At 46.1% G+C, this 23251-nt stretch overlaps 4 protein-coding genes across 8 annotated transcripts; 2 read left to right on the forward strand and 2 right to left on the reverse strand.

The window, feature by feature from the left end:
- Nucleotides 1–1523: 1523 nt before the first annotated feature.
- Nucleotides 1524–7035, reverse strand: LOC135397398 (dimethyladenosine transferase 2, mitochondrial-like). Of its 3 annotated transcripts, none has more exons than XM_064628984.1 (8): nt 6576–7035; nt 6281–6435; nt 6078–6198; nt 5869–6017; nt 4073–4162; nt 2075–2131; nt 1857–2011; nt 1524–1807 (listed from the first exon to the last, which is right to left on the reverse strand). In XM_064628984.1, exons 1-8 carry the CDS (start codon nt 6784–6786, stop codon nt 1609–1611), a joined length of 1137 nt encoding a protein of 378 aa, XP_064485054.1. In that variant the 5' UTR covers nt 6787–7035; the 3' UTR covers nt 1524–1608. The 3 variants fall into 3 exon arrangements, with proteins under 3 accessions (XP_064485054.1, XP_064485053.1, XP_064485055.1); XM_064628983.1 differs by having other exon boundaries at nt 6078–6225; XM_064628985.1 differs by lacking the exon at nt 4073–4162 and having other exon boundaries at nt 6078–6225.
- LOC135397400 (stathmin-4-like) lies at nt 6985–16887 on the forward strand. Of its 2 annotated transcripts, none has more exons than XM_064628987.1 (7): nt 6985–7208; nt 7392–7412; nt 9864–10024; nt 16075–16266; nt 16323–16463; nt 16520–16660; nt 16713–16887. In XM_064628987.1, the coding sequence occupies exons 1-7, from the start codon at nt 7196–7198 to the stop codon at nt 16770–16772; spliced, it is 729 nt and encodes a 242-aa protein (XP_064485057.1). In that variant the 5' UTR covers nt 6985–7195; the 3' UTR covers nt 16773–16887. The 2 variants fall into 2 exon arrangements, with proteins under 2 accessions (XP_064485057.1, XP_064485056.1); XM_064628986.1 differs by lacking the exons at nt 6985–7208; nt 7392–7412 and adding exons at nt 9022–9149; nt 9522–9593.
- A 238-nt stretch (nt 16888–17125) lies between these two features.
- LOC135397394 (inner nuclear membrane protein Man1-like) lies at nt 17126–20721 on the reverse strand. The gene is made up of 13 exons (XM_064628973.1): nt 19991–20721; nt 19174–19302; nt 18896–18972; nt 18739–18820; nt 18595–18683; nt 18479–18537; nt 18284–18426; nt 18126–18227; nt 17988–18063; nt 17695–17934; nt 17529–17634; nt 17395–17473; nt 17126–17336 (listed from the first exon to the last, which is right to left on the reverse strand). The coding sequence occupies exons 1-13, from the start codon at nt 20397–20399 to the stop codon at nt 17197–17199; spliced, it is 1731 nt and encodes a 576-aa protein (XP_064485043.1). The 5' UTR covers nt 20400–20721; the 3' UTR covers nt 17126–17196.
- LOC135397401 (uncharacterized) lies at nt 20278–23157 on the forward strand. Of its 2 annotated transcripts, none has more exons than XM_064628989.1 (4): nt 20278–21158; nt 21951–22134; nt 22200–22330; nt 22389–23157. In XM_064628989.1, the coding sequence occupies exons 1-4, from the start codon at nt 20985–20987 to the stop codon at nt 22611–22613; spliced, it is 714 nt and encodes a 237-aa protein (XP_064485059.1). In that variant the 5' UTR covers nt 20278–20984; the 3' UTR covers nt 22614–23157. The 2 variants fall into 2 exon arrangements, with proteins under 2 accessions (XP_064485059.1, XP_064485058.1); XM_064628988.1 differs by having other exon boundaries at nt 20280–21158; nt 22188–22330.
- Nucleotides 23158–23251: the final 94 nt, after the last annotated feature.

A 23251-nucleotide genomic window follows, 5' to 3' on the forward strand; every position in this document is an offset into this window, starting at 1 on the left:
ACGGGCAGCCTCGGCTGCAAGCCTGGCTGGCTTTCTTTTATAGGTGGCTGCAGTCAGTGGTAGGTCCATCCTGGACACAGACTACAAAGACCACGTCATTGCTATAGCCGTTTTGTTAACGAAGCCCGATTTGTCATTGGCTGCATGGCCATGTCGACGTCGAAACTGGGAGGTACCCGCAGAGCGTTAGTGGTGACGTTGCCCACCTATGTGAGGCCGACACCTTTCATTAGCATCACCACCACCATCTTTCAAATAGTCTATGTCAGTGGTAGGGCCATCATCGACACAGACGATCACTTGGGTCCCCGAAAATCGACTTGCCAAAGTATAAGCACTGCATATTCAGTGGACAGCCATTTGACGACCTCTTTTTTATTCCCCCATCAGCTCCTTAAACTAAAGCCCCATTTAAAGACCCGAAAACAGTCAGCGTCACGGCAAAGGTTCCGGTGTCATATATTTCTGATATCCTTAGAGAGGGAGGAAAGAAAACTTGTCATTAAATTATAATAAAAAAACTTGGTTACCTAGAATCACGCTGTCAACGGCTTTTAATCTTATCAGTTTTTCCCATCTCCTGGTGTGAATATCATCTAACTGAAGTTTTATTATGTCAGTTTTTACGACCTGAACTCTCAAATTTGCCAAAGGTCGCTTTTTTACTCTTCCAATGTGAAGCGCGTGCCGAATTTACTCACAATATGTCCTCAATATCCGTGTCAATTATCAAATTGACACGGATATTGAGGAGCTATCCCATCGGACAAAATAGCCAAAGATGACGCGAACGCAAACAACCTACCTACTAACCTAGCGCTCGGCCAGTTTCAGTCAGTCCTTGAAAGGGCGAGAGGGAAGGCATGATCCCAGCGGATTCGATAACTGTCTTTTTTTACTATCCGTATGTGGGAAACATCCTTTCGTCGGACTCAGAACGAGTGCTAGGCAGTGGGACAAACGAAACGCATAATGTTGGACTATTTCCCTCCGTGCACATTGATGGGGTAAGAAACGCCACCTTTACTATGCAAATTTCCGAGTTCTGTTCGTAAAAAGTTAGATGGATTTCGGGACTTGAGTAGAGTTACTGCGGTGTAGTCGCCTTTGATGAGTAGCAGCGGCATCCAGCTGCTTGTATAGGGGCATGAACAACAGTACAAAGAAAAATTGCGTCACTTTAGCTTCTACGATGAGCAGACAAACGCATACCAGTGACCTCCCGCAGATTTCATCCAGCGTATTCACTGGCGTCACCACGCTGTAGGCTATGTTCCCAAATCACACAGCGCAATAACATCAAATATACGGTGACTGCTTGGATGGGACCTAACAGCACATCTGCCTGCTAGCAACAGTGGCGGTCTCCTACAGATAACATCATCTGAATAAACCCTTTGCGATAGGCTGCGTATGAAGGAGGCGTGGCAGCGAAAACAGCCTCCTACGAAGGGTCATCTCCTTGAAAACAACGTAAACCATCCGGAGTTCCGAAAGCTAGTTTCTCTTCCAAAGAGTCGGGGTCTATCTCTTCAATGATTATATTTCTGCGTGGCACAATGCAATTTATGAAAACCATTCTCTCACAGATCAACTCGTGAGAAACTCTTATAACTCTGGGTACGATGGATCTTCCTCCCGCATTTCCCGAGTTACGGCAGCGATGAATGGCGAGTCCTGATATTCGCTCAGCGCGGAAAACTGCTGGAAGAGGGTCAGCATCTGGTCAGGGCTTAAATCCCCCATCCTGCTAAACACTTTCACTCCGCAGTGTATCAGTCGAGGACCACAGCCGGGGATCCATTTCCTGGAACAAGAAGATATGAGAGAATATTTTGCGGGACCTGTCAACTCACTCAAGGGTGGGTATGACATATGCGGTGCGCTTGACCATATTCTGCCTAATAAAGAAGACCAGCTCTAGCAGACGCTCCGGAGGAGTGAGAAGCTCGAACAAATCGCTTCGTGGAGTCAGCCGGACAAGAAACAAGTTGTCATGGTCAACTGCCACCTGGAACAAATGAACGTGGCAATAAAATTCGATCGTTGTACCATCAAAGGGCATGAAGCCTACATTGTTTGGTTTTGGTTTCCACTTTGGAGGAAGAGGAAGAAATAAACGTCGAGGCACCTGAAATACACAAGGGGATGTCACGTTGGGTGAAATCTTGCGCGGTATTCTCGAATATCCAATAACACGAAAGTGTTCTGCTTCATGTGCATTCATGATAAATGTCTTGTTCTAGTGGCGTTCCGGTACACTTTACCTTCGATGGGATTTGAGGCACTTGATTAGAGGCGTGGAACATCCCTTGTCACCCAGTTGCTCCATTAAGTCAAAATATGAACAATACTGCACAGCTCCGGAGCTATCCATAAAGACAACTGAAGAAGTGTTTATTGCGACTCAGAGAGAAAACCGATAGAATGTCTGGACGCAGACTGAATAGGACGGGGGCTTTAGTCTCAAGAACTCAAGAGCGGGACGAAGATCGAGGAGTAGGCACGTTCTCCAAATAAGCGAGCTTCAGTCAGTCAATACTGACGATATGTTCCTTCTGAATCCTGACGACAGTCAACCTTTTGATGACGGGATGAGGGCCGCTGTAGGGGGTAAAGACTCTGGAATGAAGAATGGCCTTCCGAGAAGGCACGGAGAGGACATGTCGTGTTGGGGAACTGTAGCCTGCAGACAGCGCAAAGAACTCAGCAGGTAAGTTTAATGGCACAAAGGCCAACGAGCGCCAGAATTACGGTGAGTGTGTGGGAGATGACGATGATGAGAGAGAGAGGAGGAGGAGGGCGATAACAAGTGAGTTTTTTCCGATGGGATAGCTCGTGAATATCACTGTGAATTATTATGAATTTGAGTGAATTCGGTACGCTCTTCATATTGGTGGGGTAAAAAAGTGACCTTTACTTGGCAAATTTCCGAGTTCAGTTCGCAAATATTTACATAATTAAACTTGGAGTACATGACATTCACATTAGGAGGTGGCAAAAACCTAATAAGAACAAATGCTATTGACCGCATGATTCTAGGTGGCGAATTCAATGACACATTTTGTGGGACACCCTGTAGATCGTACTCCTATTGGCCGGGTTGAACCTCGGGACGTGTCGCAGAGAAGGGCTGACGAAGCGATGGAAGATAGTGCGGTAGTCAGCTGTCGGGGCTGATGGCGTGGCGTCGGCTGTCGGCGGGTGATCAGCCAATAAGCGAGCGAAGATAGTGCTCGGCACGTTCTTCCGCTCGACGTAAGAAAAGAATATATGAATAGTTAAAATGTCTCGCCGCGTTGTACAGTCCAAATGGCATCCGCGTGAATTCAAAGAGAGCCATTTTGGTCACGTCTTCTAGTGCAATGGGGATCTGACGGAAGCTGTCGTGAGATCAATTTTGCTCAAGGTGGTAGCTCCGGCGAGGTTAGCAGAAAAGCAAAAACAATGAGTCAAGTTAAAAGTTAGAGAAAAGTTCTCCCCCACCAATGTTCCTGTCGTTTACAGTTTTTTCGCAAGATGATCAAAGCGGAACTTTACTGGTAGTCTGTGACAACCAAATTACTCCGATTTTTTCTCATCTGATTTCGCGTTAGTGTTGCGAAGCAATTATGGACACACATGGAGACAGGGGGTTAGTACATGTCCTGTCCGACATTCGTTCGGAAAACCTATGGAAAGCAGTCGTCCTGCCACAGAAGCTGGTGATTTCTCCATGAATTGGATCACCTTTTCCAATAGGATCAGTTGTTCAATTGATGATGCCGAACAGAAACAGCGCGCCCTTCTACGAGATGACTCTCGATAATGTCAGACACCTTGAGCACTTGATTTGATATTGTCATTCGTTGCATAAACCAGGATTCATTTCCATATGTACATATATGGAAATGCTATAGACAAGGCGGGTGAGTCTTTGATGCACTTGATTTCCACCCTTGGGAACCAATGCTGGGACAACGTATTTGTATTGGGACAGGAACAAGCTCTGGCAGTGTGACGGGGATGGCATAGATTTTAACCATGCAAGGTAGTGAATGTAGCACAGAGTGAATGTCTCGCACTTGCTTACTTTGTCTATGACTTGAATGTCGAAAAACAACTTGTAGAGGACGCTGATGCCACGATATCTCCTCAAGTCTTTATTGGTTGATGTTATGTACTGAGGAAACAAGATAAAGAAATGAGAAATTTTGCACTAATTAAGGGTTCCAGAGCCAGGCTACAAAATTTGCGAGGTATGTGATCGTGCAAAACTTTATTCATCAAAGCCCGCGGGGTTGTTGACAGATGTGCACCCCAAAGTACTCGAGGAAAACTTCTATGGGTGATACAAAGCATCCCTAGTAAAGCCCTCTCCCATTGGTGAGTCTCGCTTCTATGCGCTGTAAAACTTGAACATTTACCGAGGATGACGTGTTGCAAGATAAGGTACTCCAAGATTGTAGTTAAACTCAGGTACGGTACACCATACTGCAAATTAACTTTGTACACTCAGTACAATAGCAAAGTACTTGAAAGAATTTACCCCTTTGAAATCTAGCTTGCATTGCTTGCTTCTAGGCTGTTTAGTGCTTGCTCATGGTTTTGAACCAATACAGATGGCATAATTTGTGCGTGGTTATTTCCCAATTTAACCACCTGCACACACGCTATTTTTCCACCAGCTCTTTATGGGAGATGGGTACTTTGAGTACAGTAGAAAGTTGACAATTTCAACAGCTTTGTTGAGACATGATGAATGGGGAGTTGAATTGCCAGTGGCGATACTTTACCTCATTGCTGGTGGTGATGTACTTGAAGAATTTCCAGAACCAAATCTGAGATAAAAATTTGAGCTCAAAACTGTTCCTTTTGAGAAACTCGTCGAGCAAAAGAATTTGACCTCTCCTCCTTGTTGCTCCTCTGGCCGACTGGTGATAGTAGTCGGCCATCAATTGTTTCTGAAACTGGTCGCATTCTACCCTTCTGACGCTACCCTTCTTATGTTGGATTGGCACACCATTCAGTTGTCTGTGACCAACACAGAGGTGACAGCAAGGTCAAGATTCTCGTTTAGATTCTCTCGCAGTACAGAAATATCTCTTCCGTGAAACAAAAAATGTTTCCCATTAAAATAAAGTACATTCCCCATCACTGGTCATCTTAGTTGCGCATTAAAAAAAGTCCACCACAGACGTTGACTCCTCGACAAAGTGTGATGAATCTGGCAATAAAGTGGAATAAAAAGGGTTTGTTACCGAAAGCTCTAAATGTTATCTAACCCCGCAAAGAACAAAAATACGAGAATATCCATTATCAGAAAGCAAATTCAGGCTGGTGGATGTCACCACTCTTTTGGTTGATAGTACAAGGTCTGCAGGTGCTGCGAGGGGTTTGCACGAAAGGAGGTCAGCATTTTTTGAGACTTTGTGGAGGAGGTTTATATAAAGGAAGGTCATACGAGCCAATTCTGTCGGACAGACTTTGGTGCGGCCGTGGCTCTGAAACTAATATTTTACTCACCCTCGTACTTCTCTGCAGTTTACGTTATCCAGCCAGACAGTACAAGAAACTTGTGTCGCACAATTTAAAAAGAGGAAAGAAATATGTGCAAGATGCATCCAATGGCTTTGACTCTCGCGTTAATTTATGTAGCGGGCACGCAGTTACTATGCGGTGAGCAGAGGCAATGACTTTCCTCGTGTAGAGATTTGGAAACAAAACATTAATGGTGACATTTTTATAAGCTGTAGAGCTTTGCAGGTCCATTCCACGTGACTCTGCTGAGTGCACGCCAGAACCGGTATTGAAAATAGCTCTTAAACAAAAACAGAAACGGAAGACAAAAATGTGTAGCAGGACGAGAAGCCCTGTAAAGAACCTCACCGTGTATTCCAGCCCGGAAATGAAGAGGAGGAAGTCAATTCGCCCTACTGCAAAAATGGATGCTCGCTGAGGCAAAACGTGCAGAAGAAAGCGCAGGAAAGTGACTTCTTTCTTGCGGGACAATGTTCCAACTACCCTCACCACTGGTTCTAGAGAGGGGAAATGTATTATTGTGAGTGTCCCATGTCATGCCATGTCTCCTCATGTACCATTCTTCCAGGGTAAATGAGGGACACCTCTGAGAAGCTGGCTCGTCCTTTCAGTAACTCCATATTCGTCACTCGCAGAAATGCTAGCAAGGCGGAGGAAATCTTCTCGTACGATATCCAGCTGTGATGGGTACTGTTCCTTAAGCAGCTGTCAACATACATCAATTGGACCCCCTGAAGAAAAATGCGCCACTGGGAAGTACCTCAAGATGTCCAACGAATACAGGGATTTTCTCAAAGACACGTAGTTGCGGTATGCCAGCTTCTAGGAGAGCTTTCGTGAGAACACCTGGCCCAGGGTTTGCTTCGAAAATGAGGGCTTCTTCTGAAGTTGGGTTTACGTTCTTCACCAATAGCTCTGAACAGCAAAAGAGCAATTTCTAACGTTCTCAGAAAACATAGCGCACGCAAACGCACTCGACGCCTCGAAATACTTGAGGATACGCGATGCATCAATTAGAAAATAACGGCTCGACACAACATGTATGAATGCCTTACCTACAGCAGCACTGTGTACGTGATAAATATGTTCCGGATCAGCCGTTCGACGGCGCAGAATCTTGGGAAACCGTTCCCAAACTCTCGTGATTTCTGGGTCTGTGGCATCACTTGCGTCTTCCCCCGGTAGGAGTGTCTTCACCCTTCCTCTCGATACCCTCCTGGCGCTTACAACAGAGTAACTTCCGAGCTTTTTCAGGATAACACGCATATTCCCCGAATGAAATGGAGAGCTATTTCCTTACATTTCAAACTTGGTCACTTCGTGATGGAGAGAATGATTCGGAACCGCGATAATCAACACGACTCCAGTCCTGCCTATTCCCCACTATTCTTCCATTGAAAGCACGATTGAAAGTTGGCGTGGTATGGTTTTTCCCTTTGAGCTGGGGGGGTAGCCCACCATAAGCTGGGCATGGGCCGATGGCCGCTGGACAGCGATAGCCTGTGCCACTACAATCCACTCATCCAGCCATCTGCAGCCATCCATCCACAGCCCGCCGAAAGCCACTAGCCATCATCCATCCGACAGTGTGTGGGTGGCGGCAGCTATAAAGTTGTTACAACGAGTTTTGCTCCCTGTTTGTTTTAGAGTGCCTTTGTCTCTCAACCTGCGTAACATGGAAGCTTCAGGTAGGCTATATATGATCACTCCGTACTGTGGTTAATGTTGCAATGGGCGCAGTTTAGACCTGAGAACGCATTCTTTGTAAACCTTTGTTCTGCCTATACGGAACATTTTCTTGCCCGCCGATATCCTTTGTCTACCAATAAATTTCACTCTTGAAAGACCTAATTGACACGTTTCGTTGTCAGATGCAGTTGGATCGCCGGAACGTAAGTGCTTCTCATTTGCAAACTGACATCCAAAAGAAATCAGTTGTTCCTCTCATGGCGGTGATCAACATGACTCTCTTTCCGGTCAGCGTACGATATACACGAGACAGCGGCGTAGTCAGAGAGGAGGTTCACGTTCAACTCCCTCCCCGAAATATTTTGCTGGCTACGTTAATGATTGAGATGAGTTCGATCTTTCGATTAATACCGGAATAAAAATAATTAACTGTACAGCCGACAGCGTGAGTTGCTGGACCTCCTTTTGGTACTTTCCGTGATAATTTCAGAAGGTGGCGTCAAGAATGTTCCTCTCGATTTTTATATAAAACCCGAGTTCCTCTTCATCCCATCCCCGTATCGAGAAAAAGGCAATCGACGGTCAGGTGATAAATGCTGGAGATGGCCTTTGTAAATACCCACGGTTTCTGGTATCGATGAAAAATTGCGGCGGATATGTAATTTCTAAATATTTAGCGCGGGAATATAGTAAAGGAACGATATTGACTTGTTTCGCCCAATAAAAATCCGCTTTTGATTAGGCGTTTTAGCTCCGTGTGGGTGCTCACACTGATGAGCAAATTAAAATGGTTTTCCTCGAGTGGAACATACATATTTCTTATCACGCTTTTTGTCTACTTCCTCAAGGTGATTCCAAATGGCTGGTCCAAGCGAAAAAGAAACCGCCGACAATAATAAAGAACATTCGAGGTCCCAAACTGGGATTTTCGATCCCGTGCTCAACGAGGAATAAAATGTTTCCAAATGGACCGTTCTTTACCACAACTAAAAGCCACAACATTTTCAGACATCTGAACCATGCAGCGCCGATGCCGCCAACGTTATCCACGCTCTAACGATAGCCGAAAGCCGTAGGGGTCGGAACCGCTAACAACCCGTATTTTTCGTTGAACCGAACCATTTTTTTTTTCTTCTGGCATTAAATCTAACCGGAACTGAACGAAAAGAACATTTTGCGGCTACCGGTTCGTGAAATGATTGAGACGTAATGTGAAACTACGATTTCCATAGCGGATTGAAGCGCGTTGCCAAACAAGTTCTAAACCTGAAGAAAACAAAACTGCAACCCGTATGGTTGGCTGAATTACGTCGGGCTAAAACCTGACTAAACCGAGGCTTGCTATAATATTTCCATAAGAAAAACAGTAAACGAAACGCCCATGGAGGCACACTTGCAGATTATATGTGGCCAGAAAGGACTTCTTCCTTTTCGCAGTTGTAGGCTTCCTTGTACGCGATTTTTGTCGTCCAGCAACTCCAATTCTGTTCTCATTTCGGGCGTGTGAAAATAAGGGCCAGTCCCTGATGGGTGAAATGCACATCTGTGAACCACTGCTGTGCCGGCAACAACAAAAGTGTGTTATTTGAGAATCGTAAGGATGTGCTTGCTGCTTCTAGCTCATGTCAGTCTGCTCAAGAATCACTTTCATGAACCGGTTCGAACCGATATTTTGCGCTGCTGCGGAGCTGAACCTGAACCCAAACCGAAAGGAAAAATATAACGGTTCCGATCCCTGGACACGTAGAGACTTTTATGAGAGGGAGATTAGGGAGCGTTCGATATGTCGGCTGTAGCGCCGCCCTGGTGGATTGCGTCCACACTCAGTACGTACGGTTCTTCCCACAAGACGTGAACGATGCTCGTGCCTTCCATTGTGACAGAATTGGTCAAGAACGCTTTTCTACGATGTTTTTGCCAATCGTGCAAAGCGGCCTTGGGTAAGTGTTTTCACATTGTTCCTTGCCGGGACTCTTTTTCGGCTCTCGCGATTGAAATATTTGAAAAAAATAATCCTCAGATATCGGGTTCCATGAAATCCCCTTCCTTTTAAATTAGTTTCACCAGAGTGCTCCTCTTAATCAGTCTTGTTTCATTTTTTTCTCCCATCTCTCGAGGGGTCCATCGGATTTTGTAGGGAGCAAAGACACGCACGTGCACATGGTGGGAAAATTAGCACTCTCCCGAAAAATGCCGTTGTGGTTTCTTGGAACTTATCCGCCCATCAGCAACGAATTGATTGAATTTGGGGGGGTGAACATCTATTTTTCAACCATATTTGGGTAAAAGAGCTTTGTGTCTCCCGTTTAAAGAGCCAAAGAAACAGCCTTTGGTGCTGAAGCCTCTGGTACGGCCGCCACGAAGAACTGGCCCCGCACACTTTGGTGAGTTCTTCAAAGACAGATATTTTGAAGGACCTCGTTACCGTAACATGTGTTGAAGATGGGATGATTCGGTGGCGCCTCCGCCGTCTAGACGGCCTCTGAGTCATTCGCTGGACGATCGATGACGCCCCGCATGGAAATACAACTGCTGCTTTTTTTTCTTTTTTTGCAGTAGACATGCACGAGCTTCTTTGTTGGTTCCCCATGATGGTAGCAACTGATTTCTTTCTCTGCAAGTGTACTTTTCAACTTATGTATGCTTGTAATTAGCGAGTGAAATCCGCGCTACGGAAGAAAGTAAAGGTGGAATGAAGTATGAACTGGTACTGGCGGATCCCTGCATCGAAAGCCCAATACCGAAGACGACTCCCAAGAGTCTTTCTGCGGAAGATATCGACAAGAAGCTCAAAGAAGCTGAGGAACGGAGGCAGGTTCGTCTTTTTTCGCATAAATGCTCACGGATCTACTACACGCAGAAAAAATCACATGCTTGCAGAGGACTGCTGGCGTGCAAAATTGGCTCAAAAATTCACAGATTGTCACGCATAAAATCTTAGCGGTGCTTTCCGAGTTGAATAGTTTGCATCTCTAAAAACCCGACGTAGGATTTTTAGCCTTCTCATCGTCTCGCTACGGTACAAGTCCAAAGTAGTGTTTTATTGAATAGTTTGTCGTTTAAACCGTAAGTTTATTTCCAGATGGGATGCATTGTGATGTGTTTAGAAGGCAACACCACAAAGTGCGCTTGTAACGAGCAATTTCAAACACAAGGATATTTCACTTTCATGGAAACGATCTCCTTAGTATACGAATAACGGCTCGAAAGCTCGTACACGAGATTACAAAAGACAAGCACCAATGATGCATCCTCGCGTTCCTGATTGCCTTGAGGCAAAAAAGATATTGCCGTTTGAGCAGCACAAACTGAAATATTGGTTGATCGCAATAAGAGAACTAAGCGAGCGGTGGCGTGTTCCTTACATAGGGCCATCCAAAAACTAATGAAAGTGTGTGTGTCATTTTACCGAACAGTGGGAAAGGCTTTGATGTGTGCAATTTGTTTCCCAGGAAAAAAACTCACATAGACATGTCACAGCCACGACCATCACACTCGCACATAGCCCCAGCGCCACTGATGTAGTTTCGCCAAGCGGCCGCCGCGCGTTTGTGGCGTTGAATACGGGACCCTCGGCAGACGACGCATGCTATGCGGATACCGTTGCTGCCGTCATTCGCGTTTGGTTTTTGCTATTTTTCACGCGGTGGACAGTGTTTGTCTCCAGTGCATCTAATATAGCTGAGTACCTTTTACGCATCTCTCTTAAAAAACGAATAATGAACCGTGGCCTCCGACCAGGGGTGGACATAAATGCACTTTTTGAGTATTTAAATATAAATACAAAATACTTTGTTGAAAGGGGTGTTTAAATACTCTTCATAAATACTTTTCGATAGGAGTATTTAAATATAAAATATACATTGTTTAAATGCCGTAACTAGTACCATAAATACTGTGATGAAGATGTCATCTGGAATTACAGAAATATCGATGAACATAACAACGAGTCAGCAAGGAAAAATAGCATTTATTTGTTAGATTATCACGGTAATTTTAATATTAGAAGTTTTTGACTGCATCACTTAGGATTCTTGTGTTCGGCCGTACAATCAGATTCGCAGAGGAGAACAGCATCTTCACTGGTGTCGATGAGCAAAGGCTTGCATTAAATTTGATGAAGATGCTTCGTACAACAAAGTAATCAGCCGCGACCATTGTCTGCAACAAGAGCGAAAAACTCTCCATCTAAAATCGTTTTTCGCCTGCATGCTAGCTCGAACTCTGCGTGTTCTCGGCATTTCAAGCCCGAAGACTTTAGCATCGGCGCAAAGCGCAAAATTCTCGGACGTGGCACCGTGGCTACGGTACCTACGTTTAGTGATCACGAAGTTTACACAGCCTTGCATCTCCCAGGAGTGCAAAACGAACACAAAAAAGGCACCAAAAGGTAGCGTCGCAGAAAAGCCACCATCAAGAAAAATTCTCAGAGTGGCTTCTATCCGAACAGCATAATAAAGGTTAGCAGAGCATTGTAATGGCAAACCGCAAAAGAAGAAAAAAAAAGTGTAAAAGTAAAATAAAAAGAGACCAATAAGTAGGAAAACAAAACAAACAACTGCTAATTTAAAACTGAAGTGCTTGCTTATACAACAAATTCTGTTGGACGTCGTAACAGGTGTCAGTCATCTCTTTGCCAGGAACAGTTTCTTCTTACGGTCGCGTTCACCCATTCTCTGTAACTGCCCTGTCACGGAACGCCTCTCACGTGAAACGTAAAGTCTGATGATAACTGGCCCAACACACAAGGTGCTGCTGCCAAGTTTATGTGTACGATGTACGGCACATAGTGCGCGAGTTTTACATGCCACCTACGCTTCAGAGCACAGCGTATTTCTGAGTATTTCGTTTCAGAACTCTTAGCTCTACATGAACAGAGAACCTGCGACAATACACAAACATGTACGCACGAAGAATTAACCACAAGGACCACTCATATTGCACACAGCTGAGCTACAACAAACGCTCTTCTGGGTCCTGCAAGTGGCGCCCCTGGCGGGCGCTCCGCGCGTAAATACGGCACTTCCGCTCCTCGAGGCGCGGACGGAAGTCGCATAGGCGAACGGGCGAGTGTTATGGTCGTGTATTATAGAGATGGTCGTGGTCACAGCGCGTTCACCCTCACTCCGGGTATAACGAGGAGGACCTCACTGATGACGTTACAGGGGGAACGCGTTCTGGTTCGCCGGTCAGTGGGGGTCAGCTCCCTGTCCCTTTGCCGCCGTAAGCGGCAAAGAGCAATGCTTTTTCAGAACCCCGAACAGCTGACAACATTTCTCTGGACAAATCAGCGAGCGTTCCCCTGTAGCGTCAGCGTGAGGTCCCAGGTAGATCACAGGCTGGTACTGCTCTTGAGAGAACTGCTGTTCTGAGGCAGGAACAACATACATACAAAGCCTCAGAACATCACTTCTCTCATGTTCAACAGTTGCCGCTCGCGTCGATCCCGTCGTATGAATGTGTGTATGAGTGAGAGAGTGGCTGGTTTGTCCCTTCAGATGACGCACCCTGGAAGTCAGTGGGGAGGTGTGTCAGCTTAGCTCAATAGAAGAGTTGAGAAAATCCCAGAGTGCTTAGCGTCGCTTTGAACTGTGGGAGTTTACTAATACGAAAGAAACCTCCAAACCGTTCCGATTTCTCCCCAACCGGTCCATTGTCCATAACGTGTCAAGGTCAGCGAAAACGAAATGTGAAGGATTCAAGCGCCCAGGATGCAATGCGTGCGCAAAGAGCACTGGGATTTTCTGAACTCGTCTCGAGTTGAACTACGCTAGAAGCTAGGCGCGAACAAGGTCTTGAGGGGATCCATCAAAGGGACGCCACCTTCGGTCCTATTTTTCTTTCAGTAGGAGGCATTCGTGGAACGCAGCCCTCCCCTTCAGTCCGTTTACCAACGTCAATTTCTGAGTGCTAGGCCGTGTTGCCTTGAAATGAGCGCCCCAATTCCCCCTAAGCAACGCTACTGATGGTGTGTCGTTACTGTTCGTGCAGCACGTCCGCTCACACAGTATCACGTAGGGTAATGGACGTCGTATCCTAGCAGCTGTCCAGCGAAACACGATTGGCGCAAAGAACCTAACCTAACCTTCTTCGGGTCCGTCAGGGTCACAGAGCATGCGCGGAAGCGTTGAAAAAAAAAAAAAAAGGTACATTGGGTGCATGGTACTACAGCCCCTATTTAGTGACCCTAACCAGTAAACCACTAATATCCCTGGGATATCTCTACAAGGTCGTGAACGTCCTGAATATCTGGACATCCATGTGATATCTGCGGGACATCCCGGGACAACAATCGCGTTTCGGTTTTACGTAGTAAATAACAGATGTCCCATGTGCGTCTGTAGGATGTCGCGCTTTGGATGTTTGAAAAGCAGCAGCCTGCAGATCCCAGGGGTATCCGTGCAAGATCCAGTATATACCAAATTTTGGGCACTGATTGAACGTCAGTGGGATGTCGCCAGGACGTCGCCTGGAGATATACGAGTCAATATATGATGCTTGACATATGTTTCGATGGCAACTTTTTTCTTGTGCTCGGAGCAAGCAAAAACTTCTGTGAAAGTTAACTAGATATGGGGGAACAAATACAATCGTTATATATCTATCGTTCGCGTTCTGCTGGCCGTGCAGCGTATTTATCTGTGCGTAACGCCCGACAAGCAACAGAGGAATTCGATCACTTTTGCAGCTCCACTCAGCAGGTAACCACATTATAGACAATAGCCTGAATTGAAAACACAATATTGGATAGGAAGGAATGCCAGAAACGTCATTGGGTATGCCTTGAGTCTGCAGATATGAGTTAATTGCAAAGATGCACCCCTCCCCCCTCACCATTACAAATGAGTGTCAACGCCCCAAAGTCTTATAATAAACGTGCACAACCATTTGCTCCGGCAATTTCGGCAACAGATGCTATGGCGAATGTTCTGGTTTCTCTCCAAATCCGCGTACGCGGTGGAGGGGCCAAAAAGAGAGTCAGCTCTTATTTTAGGTAAAGTGAAAGCACCTTTAAATACCCTTCACATATGTTTGGTAGGTATAACCCCGTGTCGTCATCCCTTCTGATGTATCAAGCAAAAGTATGGCGTGGAAACTAGAATAAGATTTATTACATTTGAAAAGCATCCCATATTCGCCCAAATGTCTCATGGCGACATCGTAGGGATGTTCCTGGGATCTACAAAAAGTGCCGAAATCCTGGTCTCCTGGATGTCCCGTGGGATATCCTTATATCCAAAATGGGATCTCTCGCAGGTGTCACTGGGACGTATATGGTTTACTGGGATAGATGGTATAGCTTGTGACATACTTGTCTGGAATCCACAGCGTGCGATAACGCGCGGCGAGAAGTAGCACACAGCCACCATGAGCCCTGTGAGAAGGAACAAATTTCTCCGACGTCGTCTCCAGGAAGAGTGACTTCAAGTGGTGTAGCTAGTACTCTGGCATGCAGGTAAATGGCAACTCCGGACGCTTGGTTGCCCTTGCCGACGCACCCCGTAGCAGCACTTGAAGCCGCCGACTTGTATCGGTCTCTCAATCTTCATCCATGTCTCGGAAAGACACAGAAGTGATGTCTTACGGAGGACATAGTCTTGTGCAACGTCTTCTGTGTGGAGCTGTACGGAGTGTACATTCAAGTGGCAACGAGTGGGGCTTGTCTAGTTGTTCCATGCGCTGCGTAGTAAACTGGCGGGATTCTCCTTGTTACTCCCAGCGCTGACTGCACCTGCGATAAGAGTTTTGTGCGGACATGCGAATGCCGCAATCTCTGTAAAGGGCATTCCTCTGGTAGGCATCACCATTTAAAAGTTGGCTTCACCGCATTATCGAAAACAGACGTGGGAAGTCAGGTCAAGCTGTCACAGCCACACTAAACTAACCTAGATCTATACAATCCAATTTACGACACTTTAGGTTAGTTTAATAGTGTGGCTGTGACAGCTAGCCTCGCTCCCCATCAAAACGGATTCGCAGAGGCAAGGCACTGACCTAACCTAAGACCTCATGAACTTTGTTGGTTTAGTGAGGCGGCTTGCTTTGCCTTCCCGTTTTCGATAATGCGGTGATGCCAACTTTGAAATAGTGACGCCTACCAAAGGATTACCCCTCCACTGTACAGCTGATGCTGTAAAAAGGATCTTTGGGGTCACCTTAGTGCCATTAACGTCTGGCACATGATGACTACGTACCAGACTTGTTTTGTTATAGTATGCAGTGTAGTTTTGCCTTGACGAGCAATGTTGTGAGCGACTTTGCCAAAATCCTAAAAGAAATTAGGAAGGCCTCAGACTGTGGAATGAATAGATTGCTTTACAGTGCCTGCCTTTCGAGTGAGTCGGATTGGCGTAACTATCTCATGTACAATAATTTCACGAGATAACTCGCCAGCAAAATGGAGTCGTACCCCCCTGCACTGTATACTGCTGGCCCAAAGATGTTTTGCACTCCACTGTGAATCTTTAATTTCACCCATTGCTGCTGCACATATCCTTTGACGACTGTCGTCGGAGTATTCGCTCAGGTTCAGGTTCATTCGCTGCGAGATCGACCTATAGGGGGCGGGACTGTCACCATTCTAGTGTGAATAACACGTGGGCCAATGTTGGGATTTGATGGTTCTTTTCCGTAATTCTTGCGTATATGCACCGGAAGATCACTTGTGCCGCGATGGTACGATACTATTCGGTTCCCCTTACTGCACTGAACGCGGAATAAACGTGTAAAAGCAGACGACGCGTCCACACTGCGATAGTTCTTTGACACCGTTAAATCTCTGAGCGAATAGTGTAAAAAAGTGTTGATTTGGCACTGGAAACAATCTCCCATTATGCCTATATGGAAGGGGTGATTTTGTTTCAGACACTGGAGGCATTGAAGCTCAACAGCATAAATGAGAAACTGACCCGCTTGGTAGGAGTGAATCAGAAGAAGGAAGAATCCAAGCAGGAATTCCAGGAGGCCACACGACTGAGCGTGCTCAAGAAGATGGAGACAACAGAAGAGAGAAGGGATGCTCACATTCGCTCCATCCAGGATAAGCTTCGGGAACATGTAACTTTGCCAATGGATAAGCCAGACAAGACAGAGACGAGAGATTTCCATTGCAGGGCTCACACATTCAAGAGGTGCGCAAGTCCTTGGATGCCCAATCGCAGGAGATACTGTCCAATCTTCAGAAGAAGCTGGACAGTGCAGCTGAGCTGCGTGAGTCTCAGATTGGAGCTCTGCAAGACAGACTCAAAAACCATGTGCGTACACAACCCTAGCCATGTTGAGCCACGTTGTAGCGCAGTGTGTCACGCAGGATGCCCACATAGCGGAGGTACGAAAACAGCTGGATGCCCAAGTTGAAGAGCGCCGGGATAACTTGCAGAAGAAGCTGGAAACAGCCCAGGAGAAGCGTTGCGCCATCTACAAGGAACTGCAGGAAAGGTTGCAGGAAAAGGTGAGCATCAATGTGGTGTTTAGACATGGTGAAGCACATTTATCCCTTTCAGGAAAAACACGCTCAGGAAGTACGCCAGAACAAGGCTGTTCAAGAACACTCTTCGGGCTGAACCTGCCTTTCCTCTCATTCAAAGTAGGCAAAAAAGAAACAGCTTGCAACGGCTTTTTTACTCCGTGTTACCCGAGCGTCTTTTGAGGGCTTTAATAAATGTCATTTTGCTGCCACATAGTCTTTTTTGGTAGTGTGGTTAAAATAAAAACCTGCCTTTCTCCTCACAATGTTCACGCTGCGGTCTAAAGACTGATTGCGCTTTTTGAAAATGTCCCAGTAATTATCTTCTGTTTCTACCTTGTGTATCAACGTTTACGTCACTAATGTGACGCTCCAACTTATTCTCTTTTTATTCTAATTGGAGTATATTCTAGAACGTAGTATTTCCCCTAGATAATGAAAATGGGGAAAAAACAATGAGTTTTGTTTATTTGTTGCGTCCAAACGAGAGTGAATAAAAAAAGGAGCTGCATAAGAAGAGGTCAGAGGGAATCTTCCTCTTCTTTGGCCAACGAAAGACGCAGGGCATTGGACGGTTGGAGGGGTTCCCTGCAGTACTGGGCCTCTGGAAATCGTTCATGGTAACGCTCCAGACGAAGGTACTTTACAGTGATAAGGTTCCCTGAAAGGGACATATTGGCTTTTTTTTCTCCTTCAAGCACAAAATATTAGCCCCTTACCGTCAAACCACGAGCCATGCAGTGCACGGTATGCCTGGCCAGCACTATCCAGTGATGAACACTTGATGTACACACAACCCTGAAACATACACTTTGAGAGAGAACCCACTGAGAGAGTTGTGGAACCCACTGACCTCTTTTGATGATGTATCTACCCGCATATGTACAATGCCATTGTTGCCCTGACACTTTTCCAGGATAGCATTTTGGATTTGCACGGACCAATCGGCCTCATCTTCTCTGCGAGCCAAAATATGCCTTAGATTAGAATTTCCCCCCAGAACACACGCAGCTTCTTACACATCAGGATCAAACATGTTTCGTATCTTGAGACAGGTGGCAGGTATGGGATGTCTGGGTCCCTGGGATCCCCCGGTCTCAAAGGCCCTCCCCTGCCAGACCCTGGAACGACCCCCTCCTGGCAGCCACCTCCACACTACGTAACTTTCTCCTTCAATGTGTTGTCTCTCTGTTCTAATGCGGGACTCGTTCTGCTCCAAGAATGAAACAGCACGTTGCCATAGCTTGGACATTCGCTGCCTGCAAACAAGGGGGTCTGTTGTGGCTGAGGCCAAAGTGGTTGATTGGCTTACCGATCCGACGGAGCGATCACCATGTCCCTCACGTGGACCTGTGCCACAAAGGGGTCAGCGTGCTCCCTCACCATCGCTGCGGGTACAACAATGCGGGTACAAAACGGATTGGGTACCTTAGCTGGGTATCTCACTTACTGGTGATTTTTTCGACAAGGTCGTAGAGCTGGCGTCGTTGGTGCTCCTTATAGGCACTGTACCAGTGGATGCCATAGTACATTCCTCCTACAGTGAACACAACTGAAGAGAGGAAAATAAAATGACCGTCCAATCCAACAAAGCCACTTTATACTTACTGGCAGTTAAAACAATTATGTGGTTTAAGACGCTGTAGAAAGCCATCCGTAAACAACAGATGAAAGACTTGCCGACCACAATAGCCTCCAGTGTCTGGACAAGAGCCGGAGAAGCTGACGGAGCTCCGTTGACGTCGTACAGCCTACATTCAGGTTTGTTTCACAAAGTTTGGACTGAAACACTCAAAAACTTACATGATACCCCATGTGGGATTCTCAGAGAGAAGCAGAAGAGCATTTTTGTAGTCTTCCTCCTATACAATAAGGATATGAAGTTGAATATGAAGCAATTGAAAAGCAAAAGCGCCTACCGTCACCGTGCTGTCCTTTTGCTGCAGAAAAAGTAGGCACTGTTTGTAAGTCATGTTCCGGGCAGGAACTTCACCGCATTCAAACTGACCTAAATGGAACATATTTCCATTTTCCAAATATTCATATTTCCAAAACGATCTTACCGGCCAGCTGTTGAAGTCTCCTCTGGATCAAGTCCGAGAGCTTCAATGCTCGAGGGATGCTCGCTTTCCAAACACAGTTTTTCTAAGCAGGATAAATCGCGTTCATTTAAATTGTACTTGCACTAAGCATGGTTCTCACGAATGAGAGAATACTGACCATTCTGTCAACTTCACAGAGTGTACTGTTGTACGGTGCATTCGTTTTGAACTGTTTCGGTGATTTTGCTGGCTCACCTGCAACGAAAGACCTTCAGTTATCTCCAAACTACAGCCATTCTATATCGCCCCATGTACAGATTCTCGTTTAAGCTATGTGATGCCTCATATTATATCCACCAATAAGAGCTTCGTTGTGCAACAAAATGGCAAAACTTTTGTTTTAGCACTAAAGGATCTCCAATCACCAAGATGTTTCATAAAAGTAGAAAATGTCACCCTTTTGGCTGCGTACGCCCATGTAGGCTGCACCCAGGAAGACGAAAAAGAGGGCCACTGTGATGACAAGCGCAGCCGATACCCAATGGCTATGACCACGTTCTTCTACGCATGACGGATAACAGCTGTCTGGAAGATACAGTTCAACTTTCTATTATCTGCCCTGCACCCATAGGCCATGCAGAGGTATCAAATTGGGATCACCACACTTATATTCTCATCGCTATTTCCTGTTTCTTCGCGCTCATATACGTGGCTTTATGTTCTTTTTTTAGCCTTCTAAGGTTGAATGCTTCCCGCAAACCTCGAGTTCTTGCATCCATAATTAAAATGGCATAAACTGCTTCCTTGCCACAAAGTGAAGCCCAAATATAAGCACGCTTCATCGTTATGGCTTTGGAAGCGGATGCTTCGATGTGTAATGCCTGTCGTACCCTAGGGATTTGATGGCTTGACTCAAATCACTAGGATACGGAGGGTGAGAAGCCACTTGACAGGCGTTACAGAAATAAATGGACGACCTTACCCTCTTTGCTGATGGATTTCCTAGATCTATTTGAAGCAGCCTTAGAAAGCTTCACATATGAGCATCATAAATGCGATATAAGTGGTGAGAAATTGTCGGCAGTTTTTTGGTGTGCAATGGTCCGCGCCGCGTATTCGAAAACTGACTATAAACATAAATACCACACATCCAGCTGGCGCAGGTAAATGTTTGTGCTACCATTCCACTTGTTATTTTTGTTGCGGAAGGAACAAAAAGCCTAAACTAGGGCCCAAAGAAACGAAGGTATTATTTTGTGCCACAAACACAAACCTGACGCCCGATGCACCAGAAGACTATTGTTGAACCGGTGCAGCAATGGGGTAACTTCGGTGTCGCGACTCTGCAGTACCGACAACCGCTCCGAAGACCTGTCGGGTGTCGTCCTTTTCGTCCATCTCCGTCGCCGTCGTTCTGTGAGGTCGTTCGAGTCCGCATCGCTGTCATCCGAACTCAAATGTCCCAACGACCGGCTGCTGCTGCCATTAACGAGTCGCGACAGTTTTTTCTGATACAGATAGCGCGTCGAATCGTTGATAGGTCCAACGTCTTCTCCTAAGCCTTCAAGTCGATTTCGAAGGATGTCGTCTTCATGGTCGCGTCTCTGGCACGCCATGTTTATTTGTGCGGGGCGAGAGTTTGCGTCGCTACTCGCCATACTCGCTGCCCGTCTCGTCAGCATGCTTGGAAATGTCGTCCGTATGCCGCATGGGTGGAAATTATTCCCACACGTGTAAATACACAGAGTTCCTTCATAGGGGTAAGGAGGAAATATCACTAAGAAAAGCGGATTTCACGCACACTGTTGCCAGCAGTTACACGCGTTCGTTCATCTTCAACATTGGGCAGTTGGGGCAAAAATAAGAACGTTGGTCGATGTTGTTCAGTCGTCTTTGCAAAAATTCTCTCTGCATTTTAAATTTCAAGCAACTCAAGAAATCGATTCCTCGATTATTGGGCGTTGAAGGTTGGAAGCTGTGTCGTCCATGTTTGTCCGTTAATTCCACGCATTTCCATCTGCTTTTGCCGACGTTGGAGCAGACGACATTCTGTTTGTCTTGTCTGTTAACTGAGAGTAGGGCCTAGGTAGGGCGCACTGAAATCGCAAAGACCCATTGCAAAACTATATCCTGTTTCCTAGAAAAGATGGTCATATATGCATCAAAGTGAACTCACTGTCAAAAGAAGAGTGCTGCGGATCTAATTTCGTAGACGGTCCCCCGAGCCAAATTTGCCAAAAAATGCACAAGGACCCCACCCGTAAAACATGGCGACTACGCAAAAAGGACAGCCAAGAATTTCGAGGCGTTACGTAGCTTGCTTCGTTTTCGCGTTGTTCCAGACTATCATCGGAATTGGTCTGTTGGCCATCGGAGCGGCCGACATCGTCGTAACGCTGGATCATGATTGCAAGGATAAGACCGGCGCTTCATTTCTCCAGGTATCCCACCATGAATTAGCTGCTGTTAAGCAACACTTGGCCAGTTTCTTTCCTTCTCTTTTCCGTGTTAGCGCCGCGAAGCAACTGCGTCCTGGGCCGACTTCAGGGGAACTATGCTGACATTCGTCTGGAAAACCTCAGCCAGTTGTAGGATTCGAACCCTCTCAGCCTCCTTGACAACCTAGGCTACCATTGATAGCTGTGCAAAATTTCGGCACAATCTGAATCTCCAGGGGGTACATTGTTCCACCCTGATATTCCTGGGGGCGGTGGGGTGCAAAATCGTCATTACCACCAGGTGGAAAAGGGCTCAAGTGGGCTAATTGAAAATATCTCTGGGACATAGTCCCCCCCCCCCCCTGAACTCTAAACGTTCCACCACCCGTGTGTATCTGTATGAGATTTCTGCATGTCGGCTGGCACCCAAATGGAGCTCCACAACATGTTGGAGTTTCAGACAAGAAACTGATCGAAGGGTGAATGCAAGAAAGCAAACGGGGCTATTTAGTGTTTGTAGTGACGATAGCTATTTCTGTTTCCGTCGGTTTTTAAAATCTACCTTGAGAGATTTCGGGTAAGGAAATGTGTTTGGTGAAGTTTAATTTTATTTCATTCATTTATCTAATTAAAATAAGACAGAAATTTAACCCTAGAGCTAACTGCAGTGCCAAAATATTACGAGCGCGAGTGTCAGTCACATACAAATGACTGTATCTCAGATGCACGCTTTTTCAACATTCTACGACAACTACGACGCTCTATAAAAGCCATTAAAGCCAATGTGCTCTGCAGGGTGTCATCTGTTTGGTTTCTGGTTCTTTCGCCACATGCGCGTACCTTCCGAGAAAAGTTGATGCGGAGGGACGGCCCAATCGAGTCTACGTTGCCATCCACGTCTTGCTCTCTTTCCTCGTGGCCGTTATCAGTTTCAATGTCGTCCACTGCTTGGCATCATACACTGGAGAACGTCACACGGGTACTTTGACGGAAACATTTTATCACGGGCCCATAATGAAACTCTATTTGTAGCTCTGTTTGCAGTGATCCTCACTAAAGTGGTGTTGACTTACACCTGCCACGTGCTCGGTGGAATCTGTGCGGGGATCTCAGTGCCAGACCTGTGTAGAGACACGACATTGCCTCTCTCCCAAGAGCGGGGTTTGCCCAAGCACGTAAGAAAGCACATAAGGAGCACAAATGGCAACTTTTGTCAATCTCATCAACTTGCAGGCAGCTCCAGTGAAACTCCCAGAAGCTCGCAGCCACATCCAAGAGTCTCCAGCCACGGGTGAGAAACTCACCGTTGTCACCCTTCCAGAGGCGGATGTGGTATACGCCGTGCCCGAACAGAGTTACGTCATCCGACGAGTGGCCGATGGTTCTTACGTGGCACCCCCGGGAAATCCCCGGCTCACGCCATTCTTCCCCACTTACACCAAAGTGCCTTCAGAGTAGAAATCTCGCATCAACCTGTGTGCTGCAGAAAACAGAAACTCAAATTTTGGTCCATGCTGCACTCACAAATGTTATTTCTAATTGGTGCTGTTCCATCCTCCTCACCCTCAAAGGAACATGTTGACACTCTGTAAAGCCCGGATACCATAACACGCGACGTGTGCCCAAGTCTGCTACATTTGGTGGTATGTAACTACAACGGCTAGCGCTAACATAGCGCGTAATCAAATTACAGTCACGCAAATTTCTCCGCGTTTATTTTCCTGTGGCGGTTTTGAAGGGTATTTTATTGTGTTTGAGACGGGTATCAATTGAAAAGTACACATTTTTCTCTCTCAGATGCATCGGGTATCAGCACTCGTGACAGAATCTGTGGCGTGTTATGGGATCCTGCCTTAAACGTTATACCTCGCAAACAAAGATGGCAGAAGATCGGTGTTTCAGTGGTTGTGTTTGCGTCAAATACTCAGTGTTGCCATTATGACGGTACTAATTTTTTAGTTTGTTTGTATTGTTTCGAAGCAGAAATAAATGTTGTACGTGATATTGTTCTCAAACTACTCAATAAAAGTGGAAAGAAAGCCTCCTGTTACAAACCGAGTGCTGGACTGAGCCACGGCTATGGTTCTGAAAGCATG

This window comes from Ornithodoros turicata, chromosome 6 (assembly GCF_037126465.1).
Source record: "Ornithodoros turicata isolate Travis chromosome 6, ASM3712646v1, whole genome shotgun sequence".
Classification (NCBI taxonomy): domain Eukaryota; kingdom Metazoa; phylum Arthropoda; class Arachnida; order Ixodida; family Argasidae; genus Ornithodoros; species Ornithodoros turicata.